The sequence below is a fragment of the Pongo pygmaeus genome, chromosome 12, assembly GCF_028885625.2.
Source record: "Pongo pygmaeus isolate AG05252 chromosome 12, NHGRI_mPonPyg2-v2.0_pri, whole genome shotgun sequence".
NCBI lineage: Eukaryota > Metazoa > Chordata > Mammalia > Primates > Hominidae > Pongo > Pongo pygmaeus.
Window position 1 is genome coordinate 46,476,632 of NC_072385.2, and position 19,523 is coordinate 46,496,154.

The 19,523-nt window shown below is 39.3% G+C and overlaps 1 protein-coding gene across 1 annotated transcript in view; it reads right to left on the reverse strand.

Annotated features, from left to right (window-relative positions):
- Positions 1–19,523, reverse strand: part of RMND5A (required for meiotic nuclear division 5 homolog A) — a 60,239-nt gene that overhangs the window by 26,536 nt on the left and 14,180 nt on the right. The window contains exons 2-4 of the mRNA XM_054475769.2: positions 12,648–12,790; positions 1,712–1,846; positions 181–281 (exon numbers count right to left, since the gene is read on the reverse strand). Of these exons, the coding sequence (XP_054331744.1) occupies positions 181–281; positions 1,712–1,846; positions 12,648–12,790 (379 nt within the window). The remainder of the gene's footprint in view (positions 1–180; positions 282–1,711; positions 1,847–12,647; positions 12,791–19,523) is intronic.

A 19,523-nucleotide genomic window follows, 5' to 3' on the forward strand; every position in this document is an offset into this window, starting at 1 on the left:
CATATTGCACACCCCCCATATTTCACTTAGCCAAAATAAATAAAATAATTCTCCTTTGATTTCTCTGAAGTCTACCACAGGTAAGATAAATATATCTAAAAATCTCTAATGTGTTTTCTGATTGAGTTTTCTTACAGAGAGTTCTCTAAGTACTCAAAAGAAAGCAAACTCAATACTCACTCCAGAGCAGGTCTCAGAACTCTGACCTTTAATGCCTCTAATATTCTATTTAACTCCACAAATGGTTCCTTCTGACTTGGGTCTACAGAAAGACCAGATTCCTGGAAAAAGAAAGACAGAAAGAACTTTTGTTAGCAGTAATCAGGGTAAGGAGCTAGTGGTAAAAGTATATTCTAGATTGCAAAATATGGGGCAAGCCATTAAAGATAATTCCCTAGAGACTGATGACTGCCCCCTAGTACCATTCTTCCCCTCTTTTCCATAGTAGAATCCTCATATTTCAGCAGGGTACATAGGCAAATGGAATAAAGCTGGGTAAGGCTTTGTAAGACGTTAAGTTCTGACCAATGAAATATAAATATGCACCCTGCCCCTTCCTGGGATACAAAGGTATGGCTGGAGCTTTGGCTGCTATCCTGGACCCTGAAGACAGGAGACACCCTGGGAATAACAGAGGTACAAGGTGCTAAGTCCCTAAGAGTTTCACGATGCAGAGCTACCAAACATGCTGTGGACGTCTTACTACTAATTTCTTTGCAAGAAAAAAACTTCACTTTTGCTTAAGCCACTGTAATTGTGGGGTCTTTTGTTACTTAAAAGCAAACAATCCTCAATGACAGTTTATTGCAGGAAATTACATGGACACATACATAAAATCCCTGTAAGGTACAGAGAAAAACTGAGTTATCATTTATCTGAATTGTTTAAAATAGAAAAGGCTTAGATTAGAGGTTTGGTTTACAGATTTATTTTAAACTATTTAATTCTTTTGGTCCTTCACGTTTTTAAACAAAAATGCAACAGCACATGGTGGCTTAGAATGGAGTGTGAAGACATATGAATCAGGGACTGAATCCCAGTTCTTTCACAAAGAACCTATTAAGGCCTCGGGCAACTTACTTCTCCAGACCTTAGATTTTTCATCTGTAGAATGGAAACAATAATCTGTACTTCATGGGATTGCAGCAAGGAATAAAAGCAGGGCTTGGCTTAAGGTAAGCACTCAATATATGGCAGCTGCTACTATTATGACTACATGGTTTTGGTAAACTGTTCTAGAGTTCTAACTCATGTGTGATAGAAATAAAAGACAAATGCTGCTAATGTGAAGTAAAAAATTTTAGTTGGAAATTCATTTGATAAAATCGTTTAAGCTGGGCTAGAACAGAAGAACAAACATCAATGTTTTTGTCCCTTTCCTCTTGTCTGCTATATTAACCTTCTCTATCAAAAATGGAAATGAAGAAAGAATATCGCTTCTGAGCCCTTTGATTCATGAACTGGGACTAACCTTCTGGGACAGGAACAAGAAAAAAATGATCTGGATAACAAGTTCTAGAACTATAATTTTTGCCACTTAAAAAATTCCCCAAAATACTCCTAGTAAAATGAGGTTATCTCTGATAATTTAAATATTAAAAATCTATCTATAGCTAGAGGAAGACTCAAAACCCCACCCTGCAAATACTGTAAACTCCAAGGAGTTCCCCCTTGTTTCTTTTTCATATCCTCCCAGTTGGCACACTGTTACCTGACAGAGCTCCTCAGCTACATCCAGCATTCCTTGTCGAAAGAAGTGCTCCACCATCACCTCATTGAGAAGCCTTTGGCTGTCTGCCTGCCAGCAGCCATCTATTCCCACACTGCTAATGTCAGAATCAAAATTCTGGGGAAAAAAAAGAGAAAGGGAATCATAAATAGATTATTTTCACCCCACTTAACAGGAAAAAAATGGTCTTTGTTTCAGTCTGAGATACCCCAATAAGTACCCAACTGCAGTTTATAGCATACCACAGGAAGGAATTTTTCCGCTGCTCCTTTCTAAAACTTGTCATGCTAGAGAGTAAATAGGTATATTTTTAGATAATATTTTTTTAAAGTAGATTTAATAATGGTGTCCATAAATAAAATAAAATCAAGCAAATGAACTGATTTCTAGGCATTATATGCAGCAATATTTTTAGAGGAATGCAATGATGACCTGTAAAAGCATGCTCACTGCAGCACTGTCTATAATGGAAGGGGAAAAAAGAAGAAAAAACACATATGCCTATCAACATAGTAATCCATGGCACATCCCAACAACTGCAGTATTGAGGTTGAAAGTGGTTGTGGGGGCATGGCCAAGTAGTTAAGAGAGTGGTTTATGTACACCTCTGGGTTTGCCTTTGAGCTATACATGCATGGTGCTGACTCTAAACAGCATACTACAGATTTTGAAAACTGAACTAGGGAATAGACCTAATTCCTAGGTCCCATATTGGCTACCAGGTGGTACACACACAGGACAAATCTAAATAACTGTAATGGCTTTAGAAACAAAACTAACATTGAAACTACAACCCAGAAAAGACTGGTTAGAACTTGTGGTCTGAATCCAACAAGGTTGACTGCCTGCTAAAACAAAAATACCAACATTCTCCACAGAACTTAAACAAGACCCAGAGTACTATAACACATATTCAAAACGTTCAAGATACTGCAAAATTACTTGGCATACAAAGAACCAAGAAAATCTCAACTCACATAGAAAAAGATGATCAACAGACACCAATGCCAACATGACAGAGATGCTGGAACCCTCCAAAACTTTAGAGCAGTTATTATAAAAATACAAACAATCTTGAAACAAAGGGAGAGACTTAGCAAGGAAAAAGCCAATACAGTAACCAAAATAAAAAATTCACTGGATGAATTTTTCAACAGCAGAAGCAAAGTGGCAGTGCAAAAAGTCAGTGAAGATCAATAGAATTCATCCAATCTGAACACCAGTAAAAAAAAAACAAAAAAAAACCAGAGCCTCAGGGACCTGTAGGAAAATTACAAAAGATCTAACGTGTGTCATCAGAACACTAGGAGAAGAGAAACAGTATGGTATAGAAAAAAATAGTTGAAGAGTATTTCCCAAGTTTAGCAAAAGACATAAATCTACAGATTCTAGAAGGTCAGTGAACTCCAACATGGACAAATTCAAAGAAATCTGACCCAAACATCTCACATTCAAACTGTTAAAACTAAAGATAAAGCAAAAAATCTTGCAGGCAGCCAGAGAAAAGTGACATGTTACTTACAGGGGAACCATGATTCAAATGACTACAGATTTCTCAACAGAAACTATGGAGGCCAGAAAGAAGTGGCATGACATTTGTCAAGTACTGAAAGAAAATAACTGTCATCCTAGAATTCTATATCCAGTGAAAATATCCTTCAGGAATGAAGATGAAATAAAGACATTCTCAGACGGAGGGAAACTGAATTTACTGCCATTAGACTTGCTCTAAAAGCACTGCTAAAGTCTTCAGACAGAAGAAAATGACACCAGAAGGAACATGAAACATCAAGAGTGAAAGAAGAGCAAACGTTCATCACAGTGTGAAAGCTTTCCCAGCCTAATTCCACTTCAGCACCCTTTGTCTTTCATAGGCACTGCTCCCTAATAAATGTTTTGCATTTCTTTTTAAAAATATATAAACTTAACTAGACAAGGCCACTTAGATTTAACTAAAATTGCAATCCTAGTCAACCACTGCTTAAATATGCAGTCCAACCAATATGGAATTATTTTACATGATGTACAAGAACAGGTAGTAAGTAACCAGCAACAGCAACTGCAAACAACCCACTATTTACAACCACAATGCAGGAGTGCTTTTCTCCAAAATTAAGCACATTTTTCTCCCTATAAAGAGCTATCTACCCTATTTCTAGATGTGAAAACAGTAGCCTAAAAGTGAATACATACATTAAGGTTTGGAATCACTCAAGACAAAGCAAACACAAAAAGCCAAGAGTATTGTCAGTCTTAATTTTCTTTTTCTTTTCACAGACATTTTTCTTAGCCAAGTATTTAACCTAAAGAATAGAAATAACGGGGTGGGCATGGTGGCTCACTCCTGTAATCCCAGTACTTTGGGAGGCCAAGGTGGGAGGATCACCTGAAGTCAGGAGTTCAAGACCAACCTGGCCAACATGGTGAAACCTCGTCTCTACTAAAAATACAAAATTAGCCGGGCGTGGTGGCGGGTGCCTGTGATCCCATCTACTTGAGAGGCTGAGGAAGGAGAATCGCTTGAACCCAGGGAGGCGGAGGTTGCAGTGAGCCGAGATCACGCCATTGCACTCCAGCCTGAGAGACGGAGCAAGACTCCATCTCAAAAAAAAGAAAGAAAAAGAAATAATACAAAGTACCTAGATGCTAAAGCAACAGCATCCATGCATATAATGAAAAAACTGTTACCTAGCACTGAAGAACCACAACTGCTTGTATAAGATTATCATGTTTAATTTCTATTTATCAGATTCTGCCTGTCGAGAGCTAATTTTATAACAGTTCATCAGTATTTTTAAGTAAATTATTTTATCTTTATGCTGTCTATGACAACTAGAACACTGGAGATAGTACTGCTTTCTGTCTCTTCTAGAGTAGAGCTCACAGGCTGATCAACGCTATTCTCTCCCAAATTCTACTTCCCAAAGGGCCATTCAAAAGCATAAAGGAATGGGTTTCTAAAGATCTGAAGATGGCAGTTTATTACAAACTCAGGAACCTGCCCATAACTCTTAAATGTCTAAATGCACAGTATAAGCAAAGAATCAAGAGATTAATTAAGAAAGTTCTCTCACTAACTTATCAACTGCATTAAATCCAAATACAACCTTCAGGTTTCTACTTATTCATTTAATGATTTTTCCCCAAACAAATTTATTAGTACCTATTCCTTAGCGAAAAATAAAATAAAACAATGGTGGAAGACACGCTGGTCAGCTCAAAGCACAGATCATGTTGAAACAATTCTATCTGGTAATATATATATTAGGTCAGAATTTAAATAAGCTACCATCTGACAGTACTTACTCAGATCAAACAAAATAATCCCTTGAATTCTTTCCTTAATATACATATTAAAAGTAAATATTCATCACCTAGAAAATTACAAAAAGAGTCTAATATTTAAACAATTTTCTTTGGGTTTGCTACAAAGTTTTACAACAATGTCCTATGTGTATCTCTATTTTCTTAAGGCTTACTATGATAACTACTACATAGGTAAGAAAAGTCAAACACCCTTACACTCAAAATCTCTCTAACTACATTCAAGCTCGTAACTTATTTGCTGCTCTTGGAAAAGAAGCATGAATGAGCAATGCATTCGACTGTTTTCTGGACACTTCTGACCTCCCTTCTACCATTCTGATTTTCCAGTATAAACTACTGAGGTAGATTACTTATTTTCTGGTCACATGCATTAAAAATTAAAGCTAAGATTATAAAATATATAGAGGTTGAGGAAATGCAATACAGTGTCAAACTGCTTTTGTTATAACTGCAGGTTCTTACTCACTGTTGCATCAGAGCTAGCATTAGTTCCAGCTTCTGTTGCTAGGTAACCAAACTCATTTGCATGGCTGTCCAGAAAATCCACAGCACTGCAAACCAGCCAAGAGGTGGCTAATGAAGAGAAATACCATCTATAATTAACATCTTCTGTCTTACTATACTTTTTCTTTTCATATTTTTTAAGCAAAGAAAAGCTTTGGCATCCTGTTCTTAATTGGGAAGAAAGGATCCAAACAAGAACGAAAAGCAAAAAAGCACACATCCAAGGGTGTGTCCATCCGGAGAGGATGTTCTGCCTTGGAAGGAGAAATCCAGGACATACTAAATCTAGAAGCTGAGGCAGAAGAGGAGTAAATAACTTTGATACAACATCATTATGAAAGTGTGAGATCTAAACAGGCCACCCTACCTCTGTGGCCATATCATGAACACACAAATCAGTCAGAAATGGCTTTCACTGTTTACCGTCAAAAACCAATCCATTTCTCAAATATATTTTATAAAATTATAATGACTGAGCAGACAGTGGTCACAATGTACATAAAACTCAGTATTTAATTCCTAAGTACCAATTCCCTAATAGTATTAACACGTATTTTGAAACTTCTCCATCTACTTTGAAGAAAAATTAGTGTATGAACCAACAATGTGCTATTGTTGCACCTACCAGGAATTAATTTCCCTTTTAAGCATCCAGTTAATCTGGTTTAGCAGTGAGAGGCAGACAGCAAAGGATACTTAACAGAGTAAGAAGACCTGGATTCTGGTTCCCCTCAGACTAACAGACGATAGCTACTTCGCATACAAACCACACAAGATTAGTATTCAGAAAAGTTTGAAACAAACACACACCTCTCAGTAAGAAAGACAACTTAACAGAAAAAATGGACAGAAGAACATGAAATGCACAAATGGGAAACTCCTAATGTTAAACATGAGAAGTTGCCCCACCTTCAAGATGGTCAAAGAAAGGCAAAATTAGTACAACTAGATACTACTTCACACCCATCTGATTAATCTTTAAACATTTAAAGTCTGATAATACCAGGTATAGGTGAGAAATGAGGAAGCAGGAAGTGTTATAGGTGTTTGGTAGGGCTGTAAATTGGTATAAACCCTTCAGGGGAAAATTTTACAATACCTAGTAAAGCTGATAATGAGGCACCTGTCCTATGACGAAATAATCCATATTTAGGCATATACCAGATAGCAGTGCTTTACAAACCAAGGGCTGGAAAATAAACTTGGTAGTGTGTCATAATCGGCATTTTGTAGATGCATTTTTTGATGTAGATATTCCATATTCTTCTTATGGTATTTATACCTCTTCTTTGGTTATCAACATTAAGAGAAAGGTAGATTCACACTGTTATGTTATTGCTTTATTTAAAAAAGTGAGGGAGTAATGTGCCAAACCACTGTCAGGCCTTTCTGTCACATTTGCATCCCTATCCCTCCACTATTAATTATCTGCCTTTCTGTGGCTATTTTATTAATTCTCCCAAGGATGATATGTATCTCTTACCATTCTATGGAAAGGAGAGAAATTCATATGTAGAGTGGGTGCCCTCAGGGCACTAGAGATGAATTCTCTCAAGGAACTCCAGTTGAGAAAGGTTCCTCCAAGTCTTAAAATCTGGGTTTTAATCCCAACTCTGTGACTTCAGGCAGGTTACTTACAAATCTAAGTTTTCACATCTGTATCTAGAGACAATAATCTCGACCTTACAAGTGTTTGGTGAAGATTAAGGTAAATAATGTACATGAAAACCTCTATGAGTATCCATCCATCAGTAAACCTTTAATACACAGTAGATGAATCTGAGAGCCAGGCCAAACCTAACCAAACCTAAATCTGAGGGCCAGGTTGCCACCAAACCTTCTGCTTCTGTATTTAAAAGAATCCTTATTAGAAAATATAAATAAAAACAAATACACAAATGCATACAGAGATATTAATATTCATTAATTTAAAAGCACTTAAATGCAATTGCAGACTGGATTAGCTAGCACAGTTTAATGGATATTAAGTCCTTTTGTCCCTCTCTACCCAGTACACATACCTTGTTTACCATACACCTACATAAAAGGCAGTTCTGGACTGCTCACCCAGAACTATCTTAAAATATTCTATATGTCATTTTTTTATACTATTACTCCATTCACTCCTTAATACAGTCAGCATTTTGCCTCACCAATGTAGATACTCCACCCAGTGGCAAAAGATCTGTTTAGATAATGAGGTTTAAAATTTTTTTTAACTATTATTGTTCCCCTTCAACATTACCAGCTCTGCAATGGCCTCAGTGATTTCCTAGTATAGCACAGTGTTTAAGAACAGATTCTTGAATGAACACTTTTTCCAAACCTTGATCCACTACTTCTAAATTATATACCTGGGGTATGTTATTTCATATCATTGAGTCTCAGTTTCCTCATATATAGAATGGGAATAATGTCCCTGCATCATGAGATAGATATAAATGTATGTAAAGCACTTAGCTCACTATCTGGAACATGGTCAACACTCAATATGAGATAGCTATTATCCTCCTACCTATGACTGCTACTTAATGAGGTCAAGTTTCATCCTACTACTTTCATCCTACTTAATGAGGTCAAGTAAATCCTCAACTGCTTTCATCATCTGATCAAATCCACACCTCTCAGGCCTTCCATCATTTGCCTTTCCCTATTCCCAACAGGAGCAGTCACTCTAATCAAGTCAATCTTGAAGCATCTTAAACATGAGTCAGGCATATTCTCGGTTGCTGTTTTGCCTTTCCCAGCCTCAAGGAAAAATCTCATCTCACTGTTCTGCTGCTCTAAATCTTACCCATTGTTCCAAGTCAAATTTAAGATAGCAACTACCTTTACTTTATAATAAGCAGTGTCTATTCCATGCAAACTTCTTTCATGTAGCCTCAGAATTTTTCCAGTTATTTTATGTATACAAAACAGCAATCTTATAAAGGACATGTAGTATGTGGTCAGCTTTTAATTATACCACATCAGATTTTAGATATTAAAATATTTAGTACTATTTAACACATATGCACACATACCTAGAAGTCTAAAGCAATAATCATTTTTATTGACTTTTCTTAGGAAGTAAACTTTAAAAGTCAATTGACTAAATAAAATACTGAATAAAATACCCTAAACTGGACTGAATTCTAGATTATCTAAAAATGGGAGAGGAAACTAAGAAAAGCCCAAATACATTACTCTTATTTAAAAAAAAAAAAAATTGTCACAGAGCAAATATTATTTATTTAAAATAAATAATGGGCCAGGCACAGTGGCTCACACCAATAATCCCAACACTGGGAGGCCAGGAGTTCAAGACTAGCCTGGGCAACACTGCAAGACCACATCTCTATGCAAAAATGAAAAAAATTAACTGGGCATGGTAGCAATGCATGTAGGCCCAGCTACTTGGCTGGGACTTGGATGCTGAGATGGGAGGACCACTCGAGCCCAGGGAGGTCAAGGCTGTAGTGAGCTGTGATGGTGCCACTGCACTCCAGCCTAGGCAACAGAGTGAGACTCTGTTCATAATAATTAAAAGCCACACAATATTCTTGGCTACCACCACCAGAAACTTCTATTCTGCTTACATTTTCAGAGACATGATAGGTAGAGAACTTTAAAACATAAGTATTAAAATATAAAAGGAAAAATACCACTGAGCATGACTAAAATTTACTAATGTTTCTCACTCAAAACCAGCCTGCTCATACAGGAGCCACTGGCTTCTTTGTCCTCATCCTGTGAGGGTGGGAGCATGTGTCCATAAAGTGGTACTCACAGGCTGACGGACATTCCAGTTTATTACTCAGGTCTGTTTGGTGTGGTTCTTAAAAGCCTTGTGCCACACTGGATTCAGCTTTATCCTGTTTGGTCACCACCAATCAGGTCCACCCAGCCTTTACAACAGGCTGCCCAGAGCTTACACAACTATCACGTTCAAATTAAAAGAGCTCCTGGAGGACTTAACAAGTCAATGGAGTCTTATGTGAAACAGCCTAAACGGAATTCCTGATGTATGTGAGAAGCCCATTCACAACGTCTAGGTACTTCTATTGGGGAAACAGCTTCCTCTTCAGCTGAGGCCAAGTAGATGCCAAAAATACGGGGAGAGTGTGTACTGAAAGATATTAGGGAACTGAGCTAAAAGATCCAGGCTTTCCTCTGTGGTGGCAGACTACAGTACCACAAACACTATTCAGTGACAGCTAAATAATATAGTATGTATGTATGTATTTTTTTTTTTTTTTTTTTGAGATGGAGTCTCGCTCTGTTGCCCAGGCTGGAGTGCAGTGGTGCAATCTCGACTCACTGCAACCTCCGCCTCCCAGGTTCAAGCGATTCTCCTCCCTCAGCCTCCCGAGTAACTGGGATTAGAGGAATGTACCTAATTTTTTTTGTATTTTTAGTAGAGATGGGAGTTTGCCATGTTGGCCAAGCTAGTCTCGAACTCCTGACCTCAGGTGATCCACCACACCCAGCAGACTAAATAATACAGTTTCATATGACAGATGAGAAGAATCCAGAATCCAGGTCACCTAGAACCAAAACTAGTTTCACAGGAACATAAAACAATTTTTTGGGCTGGGCACTACTCAGGAGGCTGAGGCAGGAGAATTGCTTGAACCTGGGAGGCAGAGTTTGCAGTGAGCTGAGACGGTGCCACTGCCCTCCAGCTTGGGCAAAAGAGCGAGAGTCCTTCTCAAAAAAACAAACAAATAAAAACACCTCAATTTTTTTTAAAGAAACTGTAAAAGAATTACTTGAAAAAGTCCTTATAACTTCCAAGGGCATGAAAAAAAAAGTCCTCAAAAGAGCAACGAGTAAATTAAAATATGTAATTAGGAATCTTTACCTCGAACACATCCCCCTGCCCAAATAAGCCAGAATGTAGATTATTCATTATAAATGTGTTCCCTTGATATCCATTTCCAAAAAGATACTTCCATTTTTGGCACCAAGTACATCCAGATAATGTTTTGCCTTAAAGATTAGTCAAAATATCTGACAACCCTTATGAATATCTATAAAGACCTCCTAGGTCTGGAGTAAGACATGCTCAGCCAGGCACCAGTAGCAAGCAGGACAAGAGCAAAAGAAGGTTCTGATCATCATGACAGGACAACAAACATAAACTAGGAAACAGGGACATATATGGCATATATGGTCACCCTACCAGCTGCAGAAAGCATAATTAGTGAATTATTTGCCCAACTGCTCCAGATCCTGGTCAGTAGCCCACACACTAGAATTACAGTTGCTGAGCCCATCCCCCCTTATTCCAAGAATCTCTGATTGGCTGCCTTGGAAGCCTTAGCTCTTCTCACTGTCATAGCACCTTTGGTTCTACTGTCCAAATGCTGACCTTCTGTTATAATTGCAGGCAGCCTGGTGGTCACACAGATATCCCCAGGAACTCCCTGGGGTTCTCTCTGAACTTTGAGACATTTAGAATCACCAGGATGCCTTGGTCACTGTCAACATCAAAATCTGAATCTTCTTAGACACCATCAGTAGTTACCGTACCTCTAGAGGAACTGAGGGTTCTTCACCCACAGTGATTAAGACCATCTCTAAAGTGCCCCATCACATTCTAGAAGGATACAGCTGCTGGAAGAAAATAAAGTGTCCCACCACCATTCCCACAGTTCTTAAGCTCATACACACCAACAACCACTCCAGGAACCAACTGAAGACTTCAAATATCATAGTACCAGATAGGGTTGATGCCAAACCCACTTCTAAAACTGTGTTCACTCTCTTGGAGTTACCAAACAGGCTTCACAACCTCAAAGCCATTTCACAATCTCCCCAAAGTCTCAATCTCCCCACAATCTCCCCAGTCACAATCTCCCCAAAGTCTGCCTTCCCAGACTTTGCTGGTGACTGACATGACTGACATAACAACGTGGCTGGAACCCTGCTGCTGCCAAAACTACCCTCCGACTCTCTGGCCAAGTCAAACTCCTCACACCACTATGGGAGTAGTGAGAACTCTCTGAAAGGCTACTAACACTTCTGTAAGCCACAACTACCAAAACAAGTCCTCTGAGCCCATGCCACTCACGGTCTTGTCATACCACACCTACCAGTGAACAGTACTGCCTTATAAGCATATAGTTCTCACTCAAGCAGCATCAAGCCTAGCCTTTTCACAGGATAATTTCTAACAGTTGGGTCTACCCATGAGTTACACAAACCACTCTCCAGATTCAATGAGCTTCTATTACCTCTGTTACAACTATCACTCGTGAGTACAGACTAAGTTAACCCATAAGACTGTTTAGAAGATGCCTTTGCTACCAAGGGCACTTCTCGGAAGTTCTTCCTACCCTCCCAGAAATTTATGACGTGTGAAGAGAAACGTCCCGACCAGTCACAATCTCTCCAATGTCTGAAGTAGTCAGAGGTATCACACAGTAATCCTGAACTACTTCTCTTAGGCCCCAATAGGACTATGAACTCCATGAATAAAATCAGCTGGTACTAAAAATGATAACTACTTATAAGTCAACCACCAGGTCAAAGATGGCTTACTCAAAAAATGTCACAAGAAAAAAAACATCAAATAAAAGTGACCAGCCTCACTGCCTAGCAACCAACCCACTCACTCATTCACACAGAAGGCAAAATTGAAAGGTAGCTGGGATGCCCATAGGAAGAAAACAGTTAGGATGATGCAGGGGAGACTGACACAAGGTGGTTATTCTAATCATCCCATAACAGAGACAGAGTCACAGCTAGGGAATTACTCAGGAATTAGGAAAAGTTACTTCTGGTAAACAAACTCTCACATACTGGGTTAAAATTTCTTTGGAACTTTATTTGTCATGACCCTAGGAGCTCTAGTCATGTATGCAAATGGATAAACAACAAAGCTATAAAAGCAGAGGGTTTTAACTTTGCTTTTATTTTTTAAATAATAGCAACAAGGAACTTTAGTAAGAATAACATAGTAAAACTAGACCTGTAAAAGTTAACAAAAGCAAACATGACAGGAATAGCATAAAGTAATTTGTGAAAGCTAGTGTTATCAAAGTACTGACAGAAGAAAAAGAATGATGCTAAAAAATACAAAACACTTCTTTCAATACCATACCTTATCAATGGCTTTTCCAACCCGAGAAACACTGCTGTGGATGTCTTTGTGGTCTGAGGCCAATTTTTGAACAGTATCCTTTATTCTTTTACAGCACTGTGTCAAAACAAGTGAAAGTGTCCCTGATAATTCAGCATCTTGGCCTATAAAAAAAACAAAGGAAGGATTGGTTACTCACTGAAGCAAACTCAAAGATGGCAAGTTTCTAATGGGCCTTTTGGACCATGAAAGATGGAAGAAAAGTGACCAGTATCTGCTTTGAAGCTGATGGTCACATTCATAGATGTGATTTTTCAAATGGATACTCAGAAAGATATAATTTTTTTATTTTTGGAAATAAAATTTTACTGTGAAAGGAATCATTTTTACCATTACAAAAACCAGCACAGGCTGTGAATAATACTGTCAAGGTAGTATTATTTTTGAGAAAATATGTCTAAGTGAATAAACTCACTTATTAAACCCAGTTACACTGTTCAAGTCATTCTCAAAACGTTCTGGTTGTTACTAAATTTCCTCAAGAGAGATGATTTAGTGCAAATGCTTCATATTCCATATAAAGAGGTAGAAGAAAACAAACTTCCCTGGGTACCACGATGTGCAGAAAGGAGTTAACACAGCAGGTCACAGACTACTACCCTTAGAAAGTCCTGCTTACAAAGTCGCCTCTTGGCTGGCATATAGAAACTTGGGAGTTTGGGAGTGTTCCCATCATTCCCTAACTCAGTGCTCCCCAACCTTTCTGGCACTAGGGACCAGTTTCGTGGAAGACATTTCTTCCACAGACGAGGGCTGGGGGGAATGGTTTTGGGATGAAACTGTTCCACCTCAGATCAGGCATTAGTTAGATTCTCATAAGGAGCACGTGAGCCAGATCCCTCGAATGTGCAGTTCACAACAGGGTTCATGCCCCTATGAGAATCTAATGCTGCCACTGATCTGACAGCGGGTGGAGCTCAGGCGGCAATGCTCGTTCACCGCCACTTGCCTCCTGCTGTGCACGGCCTGGTTCCTAACAGGCCACAGAGGCGTACCGGTCCACACCTGGGGGTTTGGGGACCCCTGCCCTAGCTGAAAAGAATGGCTCATTGTGCCTAAACTCTTGTACAGTGTGATTTATGGTGAACATCTGCTTTCCTTCTGGGAATCTAGAATTTTGATACATGCTAGGCAGTGAGTACCTGGCCTTCTCCTGGCTTGAAGAAAGCTTCCAATAGTCCTCTCCCAGTGAAGTCACACAGAACATGCTTAATTCCTGCAGCCATGGTTTGTGAGAAGTGTTAAGTGTTGCCTACCAGGGAAGCTCATTAGAAGCTCAGTGCCCAGGGTTTTTATTGGGGGCTGGTCACCAGGGCACCCACTGCCTAACTCTGGACTGCCTAACTTTGGACTTCGGACTTTTGCCCCATGAGTCTTTTCCCTTTGGTGATTTTGCTTTACACCCTTTTGCTGTAATAAACTTTAGCTAAGAGTATGATTATATGCTGAATTGTGTAACTCCTTTTAATGAATCACTGGAACCTAAAGGTGGTTTTGAAGACCCCTGACACACATGATCAACCGAAAGTTATTACAGTTTACATCTTTCCCTGAGCTACCTCCCTCCAAATTTTGTTCCTATAGCAGGAAAAAAAGGAGGACAAGGGAGAAAAAGAGACAGATAAAACAAACCCAGTTATGGTATTTGTCATTTATCTCTCCATCTACATATTTCCACCTGTAAGCAACAGGCCTGGTTTCTGAAATCCTAATCAACATTATATAGCAGAGGTTCTTGAATTTTAACTTACATCAGGATCACTTACAGTTAAAACAAAGTAGCTGGACCCCATCCCCAGAGTTTCTCATTCAATAGGTCTGGGATGGAACCTGAGAATTTGAACAAGGAGCACAAGAGTACAACAGCCCTAGGATGCCCACTCATTTAACCAATATTTATTGAGCACTCATTATATATGACAGGTACAGCAGTGAAACAAAATAACCAAAAATCCCTTCCCAAGAACTTAACCTCTGGCAAGAGATGTAACACACAAAATAAGCAAATAATATAGTAAGACAAAAGTCGATACATGCTACCTGGGGAAAAAAAGCAGGGTAAGAGAGATGGGGAGTGTGTGTGGGTGGAGCAACTGCAACTTTAAAACAGTGCTGGCATGGTAGGCTTCACTGAGTAGATGACACTGGAGCCAAGACTTGAAAAAAGTGAATGAATTAACCATGTGGCTGGCTACTTTGGGGAAAGCATGCCAGGCTGAGGGGAGAAAAGCCCTATTGCAAAAATACACCTATTCAAACAACAAAGAAGCCAGTGTGTCAAAAGTGGATTTCTGGCCAAGGAAAATAGAAGAAGAGGTCCAAGAGATAATGGTCCTAGTTTGGTAGGATCTCTTTGGCATTGTAAAGACTTATGCTTTTACTTTGACTGAAAGGGACCACTGCAAGGTTTTGAGCAGAGAAAGCATGTAAACTAATAAAAAAAAAAAAACCCCACAAAAAACATTTTTTTTTTTTTTGAGACAGGGTCTCACTCTGTTGCCCACACTGGAGAGCAGTGGCACAATCTGGGCTCACTGCAACCTCCGCTTCCCGTGCTTAAGCAATCCTCCTACCTCAGCCTCCCAAGTAGCTTGGATGACAGGCGCCCACCACCACACCAGATAATTGTTGTATTTTTTGCAGAGACAGGGCTTCATTATGTTGCCCAGGCTGGTCTCAAACTTCTGTGCTGAAGCAATCCTCCTGCCTCAGCCTCCCAAAGTACTCGGATTATAGGCGTGAGCCACCATGCCTGGCTGATAAAACATTTCAATATGGTCAGTCTAACTGGCAATAGGAGTACCAGAACTGAGCAGGAAAATAAGAGGCTGTGGCAGCAATCCAGATGAGAAATGACACTGGCTTAGTCCAGGATTTCATGACTGGACATGAGTGAAAAAAAGGACTCACAGATGTCTCCAAGATTTCTAGCCTGGGTCAACTAGAAAGACAGAGTTGTCTTCAGTTAAAACAAAAACAATCTCAGTACTTCGGGAGGCCAAGGCAGGAGGATCACTTGAGCACAGGAGTTTGAAAACAACCTTGGGCAACAGAGTCAGACCCTGTCTCTACAAAACATACAAAAATTAGCTGGGCATGGTGGCACACGACCGTGGTCCCAGCTACTTGGGAAGCTGAGGTGCGAGGATCACTTGAGCCTGGGACGTCTAGGCTGCAGGGAGCTACAGCACTGCACTCCAGCCTGAGTGACAGAGCGAGACCTCAACTCCCCATCCTGCCAAAAAAGAATAAAGGCTAAGCAGGTAAGAGGGGTGAGGAGAAAGTTCAGTTTGAGGCTTGTTAAGTTTGAGACATTGAGTAGGCACTGCAGTGCATAAGTGGAGGAGTTGGTGAGCTATACAAACCTGGAGTTCAACAACAGTGTTAATGCTGGAGATACAAATTTGTGAGTCGCTATATATATATATATATATATATAATATATATCATACATCATATATATCTCATATATATCAATCATATATATATCATATATATCTCAACCATATATATATCATATATATATCATATATATGATATATATATACCATATATATGATACTTAATGCATGGGACTATATGAAATCACCAGGGGAGTCAGTACAGACACAGAGAAGTGATAAAAGAACTGAGTCTTGAGAACTCCAAGTTTATGAGGCTGGGAAGAAATAGAACTGGAAAAGGAGGCTAACAAAGACTACTGAAGCACTCACTGTGATGGAGGAGGAAACTCAAGAAAAGTATAATGTTGGGGAAACCAAGAGAAGAAAATGTGTCAAGGAAGGAGGAGTAACCAGCTGTGTTGATGTGCTACTAGGTCAAGTAAGATGTGGACTGAGAATTGGCCACTGGATTTACAATGTGGAAGTAATCAGTGACGATGACAAGAATAGTTTCTCTAAAATTCTATGAAAAGAAATCCTAAAAGGTTACAGGGAACTGTGAAGAGGGACTATATTAAGTCTGGTTCAATGACAACTACTGAGATAAATGAAAAGAAAAAAGCTTTCCTTATCTCTAAATACAGTTGCACAAAGTTTCTATCAAGTGTTTCCAACTTCCAATAACACAATTAGGCTTCCAACTTCTAATAACATAATTTAGGCTAAGGCAAGACTTGGTACTTCAAGAAAATTTCAAAATCTGTTTAAAAGGTGCTCCATAGATTTCTTGGACCAAAAGCATCTAATTGCTTCAGTAGCTCTGTTCTGGCCATTTCTGATCTTTCTGTACCTAAAGCACACCTAACCTCGGTAGCCTCATCTTCTCTATGAACCCATCTGACCAGACTTACTCCCTCTTCTGAATTCCTGGTAACTTCTGATCTCTCCCCTACTCCCCCAGCACTTAATTATAACCCATTTTAACAATTTCATGTATATATACCGTCATCAGTCTCTACTAAACATAAGCCCCCAAAAGAAGACCAAGTCCTTATTGTAAATTGTATACTCCAGTTTTATATTAATAGTGCCTGCAAATGTGCAAGACATATAAGTATCTGAATTGATGGTAAATAAAGTGAGGAAAAAATAGTTTTTGTTTTTGCTTTTGTTAGAGCCATATTCAACAAATGGTGCTGAGACAACAAGATATCCACATGCAAAAGAATCACATAATATACAAAAACTAATTCAAATGAGCCAAATGCAGTGGCTCAAGCCTGTAATACAAGCACTCTGGGAGCCCGAGGTGGGTGGATTGCTTGAGCCCAGGAGTTTGAGACTAACTTGGGCAACATGGCAGAACTCCATCCCTACAAAGAATACAAAAATTAGCAGGGGGTGGTGGTGCACGCCCATAGTCCAAGCTTCTAGGGAGGCTGAGGTGGGAGGACTGCTCGAGCCCAGAAGGTCGAGGCTGCAGTGAGCCGTGAGCATGTCACTACACTCCAGCCTGGGCAACAGAGTGAGATCCTGTCTCAAAAAAATAAAAACAAAAATAAAAATTAACTCAAATGGAATAAAGACCTAAATGTAAGAGCTGAAACTATCAAATTCCTACAAGAAAACAGATGCATTTCTGACCTTCAATTAGGCAATGGTTTTTCAGATATGACACCAAAAGCACAAGCAACCAAAGAAAAAATAATTAAAATGGACTTCATCAAAATTAAAAACTTTTGTGTTGCAAACACTATCAATAAAGTGAAAAGACAATTCATAGAAGGAGAGCAAATATTTGCAAATCACATTCTGATAAGGGTCTAGTATCCAGAATATATAAAGAACTCTTAAAGCTCAACAATAACAAGACAAACAATGCAATTTAAAAATGGGCAAAGCACAAGGCACAGTTCATGCCTGGAATCTCAGCACTCTGGGAGGCCAAGGCGGGAGAACCACTTGAGCCCAGGAGTTTGAGACTAGCCTGGACAACAAGGCAAGACTCTGTCTCTACAAAAAAAATACAAAAATGTGGCTGGGCACAGTGGCTCATGCCTGTAGTCCTAGCAACTAGGGAGGCTGAGGCAAGTGGATCCCTTGAGCCCAGGAGGTTGAGGCTGCAGTGAGCTATGATTGCGCCACTGCATTCCAGTCTGGATGAAGAACAAGACCCTAACTCAAAAAAAAAAAGGTCAAGGATTTGAAGAGACATTTTTCAAAAGAAGATATACAAATAGCCAACAGGCACACAAAAAGATGCTCAATATTACTGGTCATTATGAGATGAAAACCAAAATTACAATGAGATACTACTTCATGCCCACGAGACTGGCTACCAGGAAAACACAACAATAACTGTTGGAAAGGATGTGGAGAAATTCAAAGCCTTATCCATTGCTAGTGAAATATAAAATGGTGCAGACACCATAGAAAACAATTTGGCAGTTCCTCAGAACGTTAAACAGTTACCATATGACCCAGAAATTCCACTCCTAGTTATATCCTAGTTATATACCCAAAACAACAACATGTCCACACAAAAACCTGAATCAGAATGTTCACAGTAGCATTATTCGTAAGCAAAAACTGGTAACAAACCAAACCTCCAAAGAATGAATGGATAAACAATGGATTATCCAGTCATTAAAGGAAATGAGGTATTGATACATACTATGACATAGACGAACCTTGAAAATATTACATTAAGTATTCAATAAGCCAGACACAAAAGGCCACATACTGTGTCATTTCATTTGCGTGAAAGGTACAGAATAGACAAATCTATAGAGACAGACAAAGATTAATGGTAGTTGAAGTGGGAGGAGACAGGGTGGGAATGGAGAGTGACTGTTAATAAGTACTGGATTTCTTTTGGAAATAAAGAAAATGTTTTTAAAAAGAAGTCATACCTTCTATCCATCCAGACACATTTATTTCTACAACCAGCAGACAACAAGGTAGGAAAAATATAAAAAATAAAAAGGGTGCCAGGTACGATGGCTCACGCCTGTAATTCTGGCACTAAGGAAGGCCGAGGCAGGTGGATCACTTGAGGTCAGGAGTCTGAGACCAGCCTGGCCAATATGGTGAAACCCCGTCTCTACTAAAAATACAAAAATTAGCTGGGTGCGGTGGTGAGCGCCTGTAATCCCAGCTACTAGGGAGGCTGAGGCAAGAGAATAGCTTGAACCCTGGAGGCAGAGGCTGCAGTAAGCCGAGATTGCACCACTGCACTGCAGCCTGGGTGACAGAGCGAGACTCAGTCTCAAAAACAATAATAATAAAAATAAAAAAGGAGAAGCCAAGCTGGAGGAGAGAGGTCACCTAGAACTTACCACTGAACTTCCACGCACCAACTTTGAAATCCACTGATATTTTCAAATCGTAGTAACTTACATATCTGGAGTTTGGTGCTATTTGTTACCTCGTTTTCTTCCTTTACCATCTACAA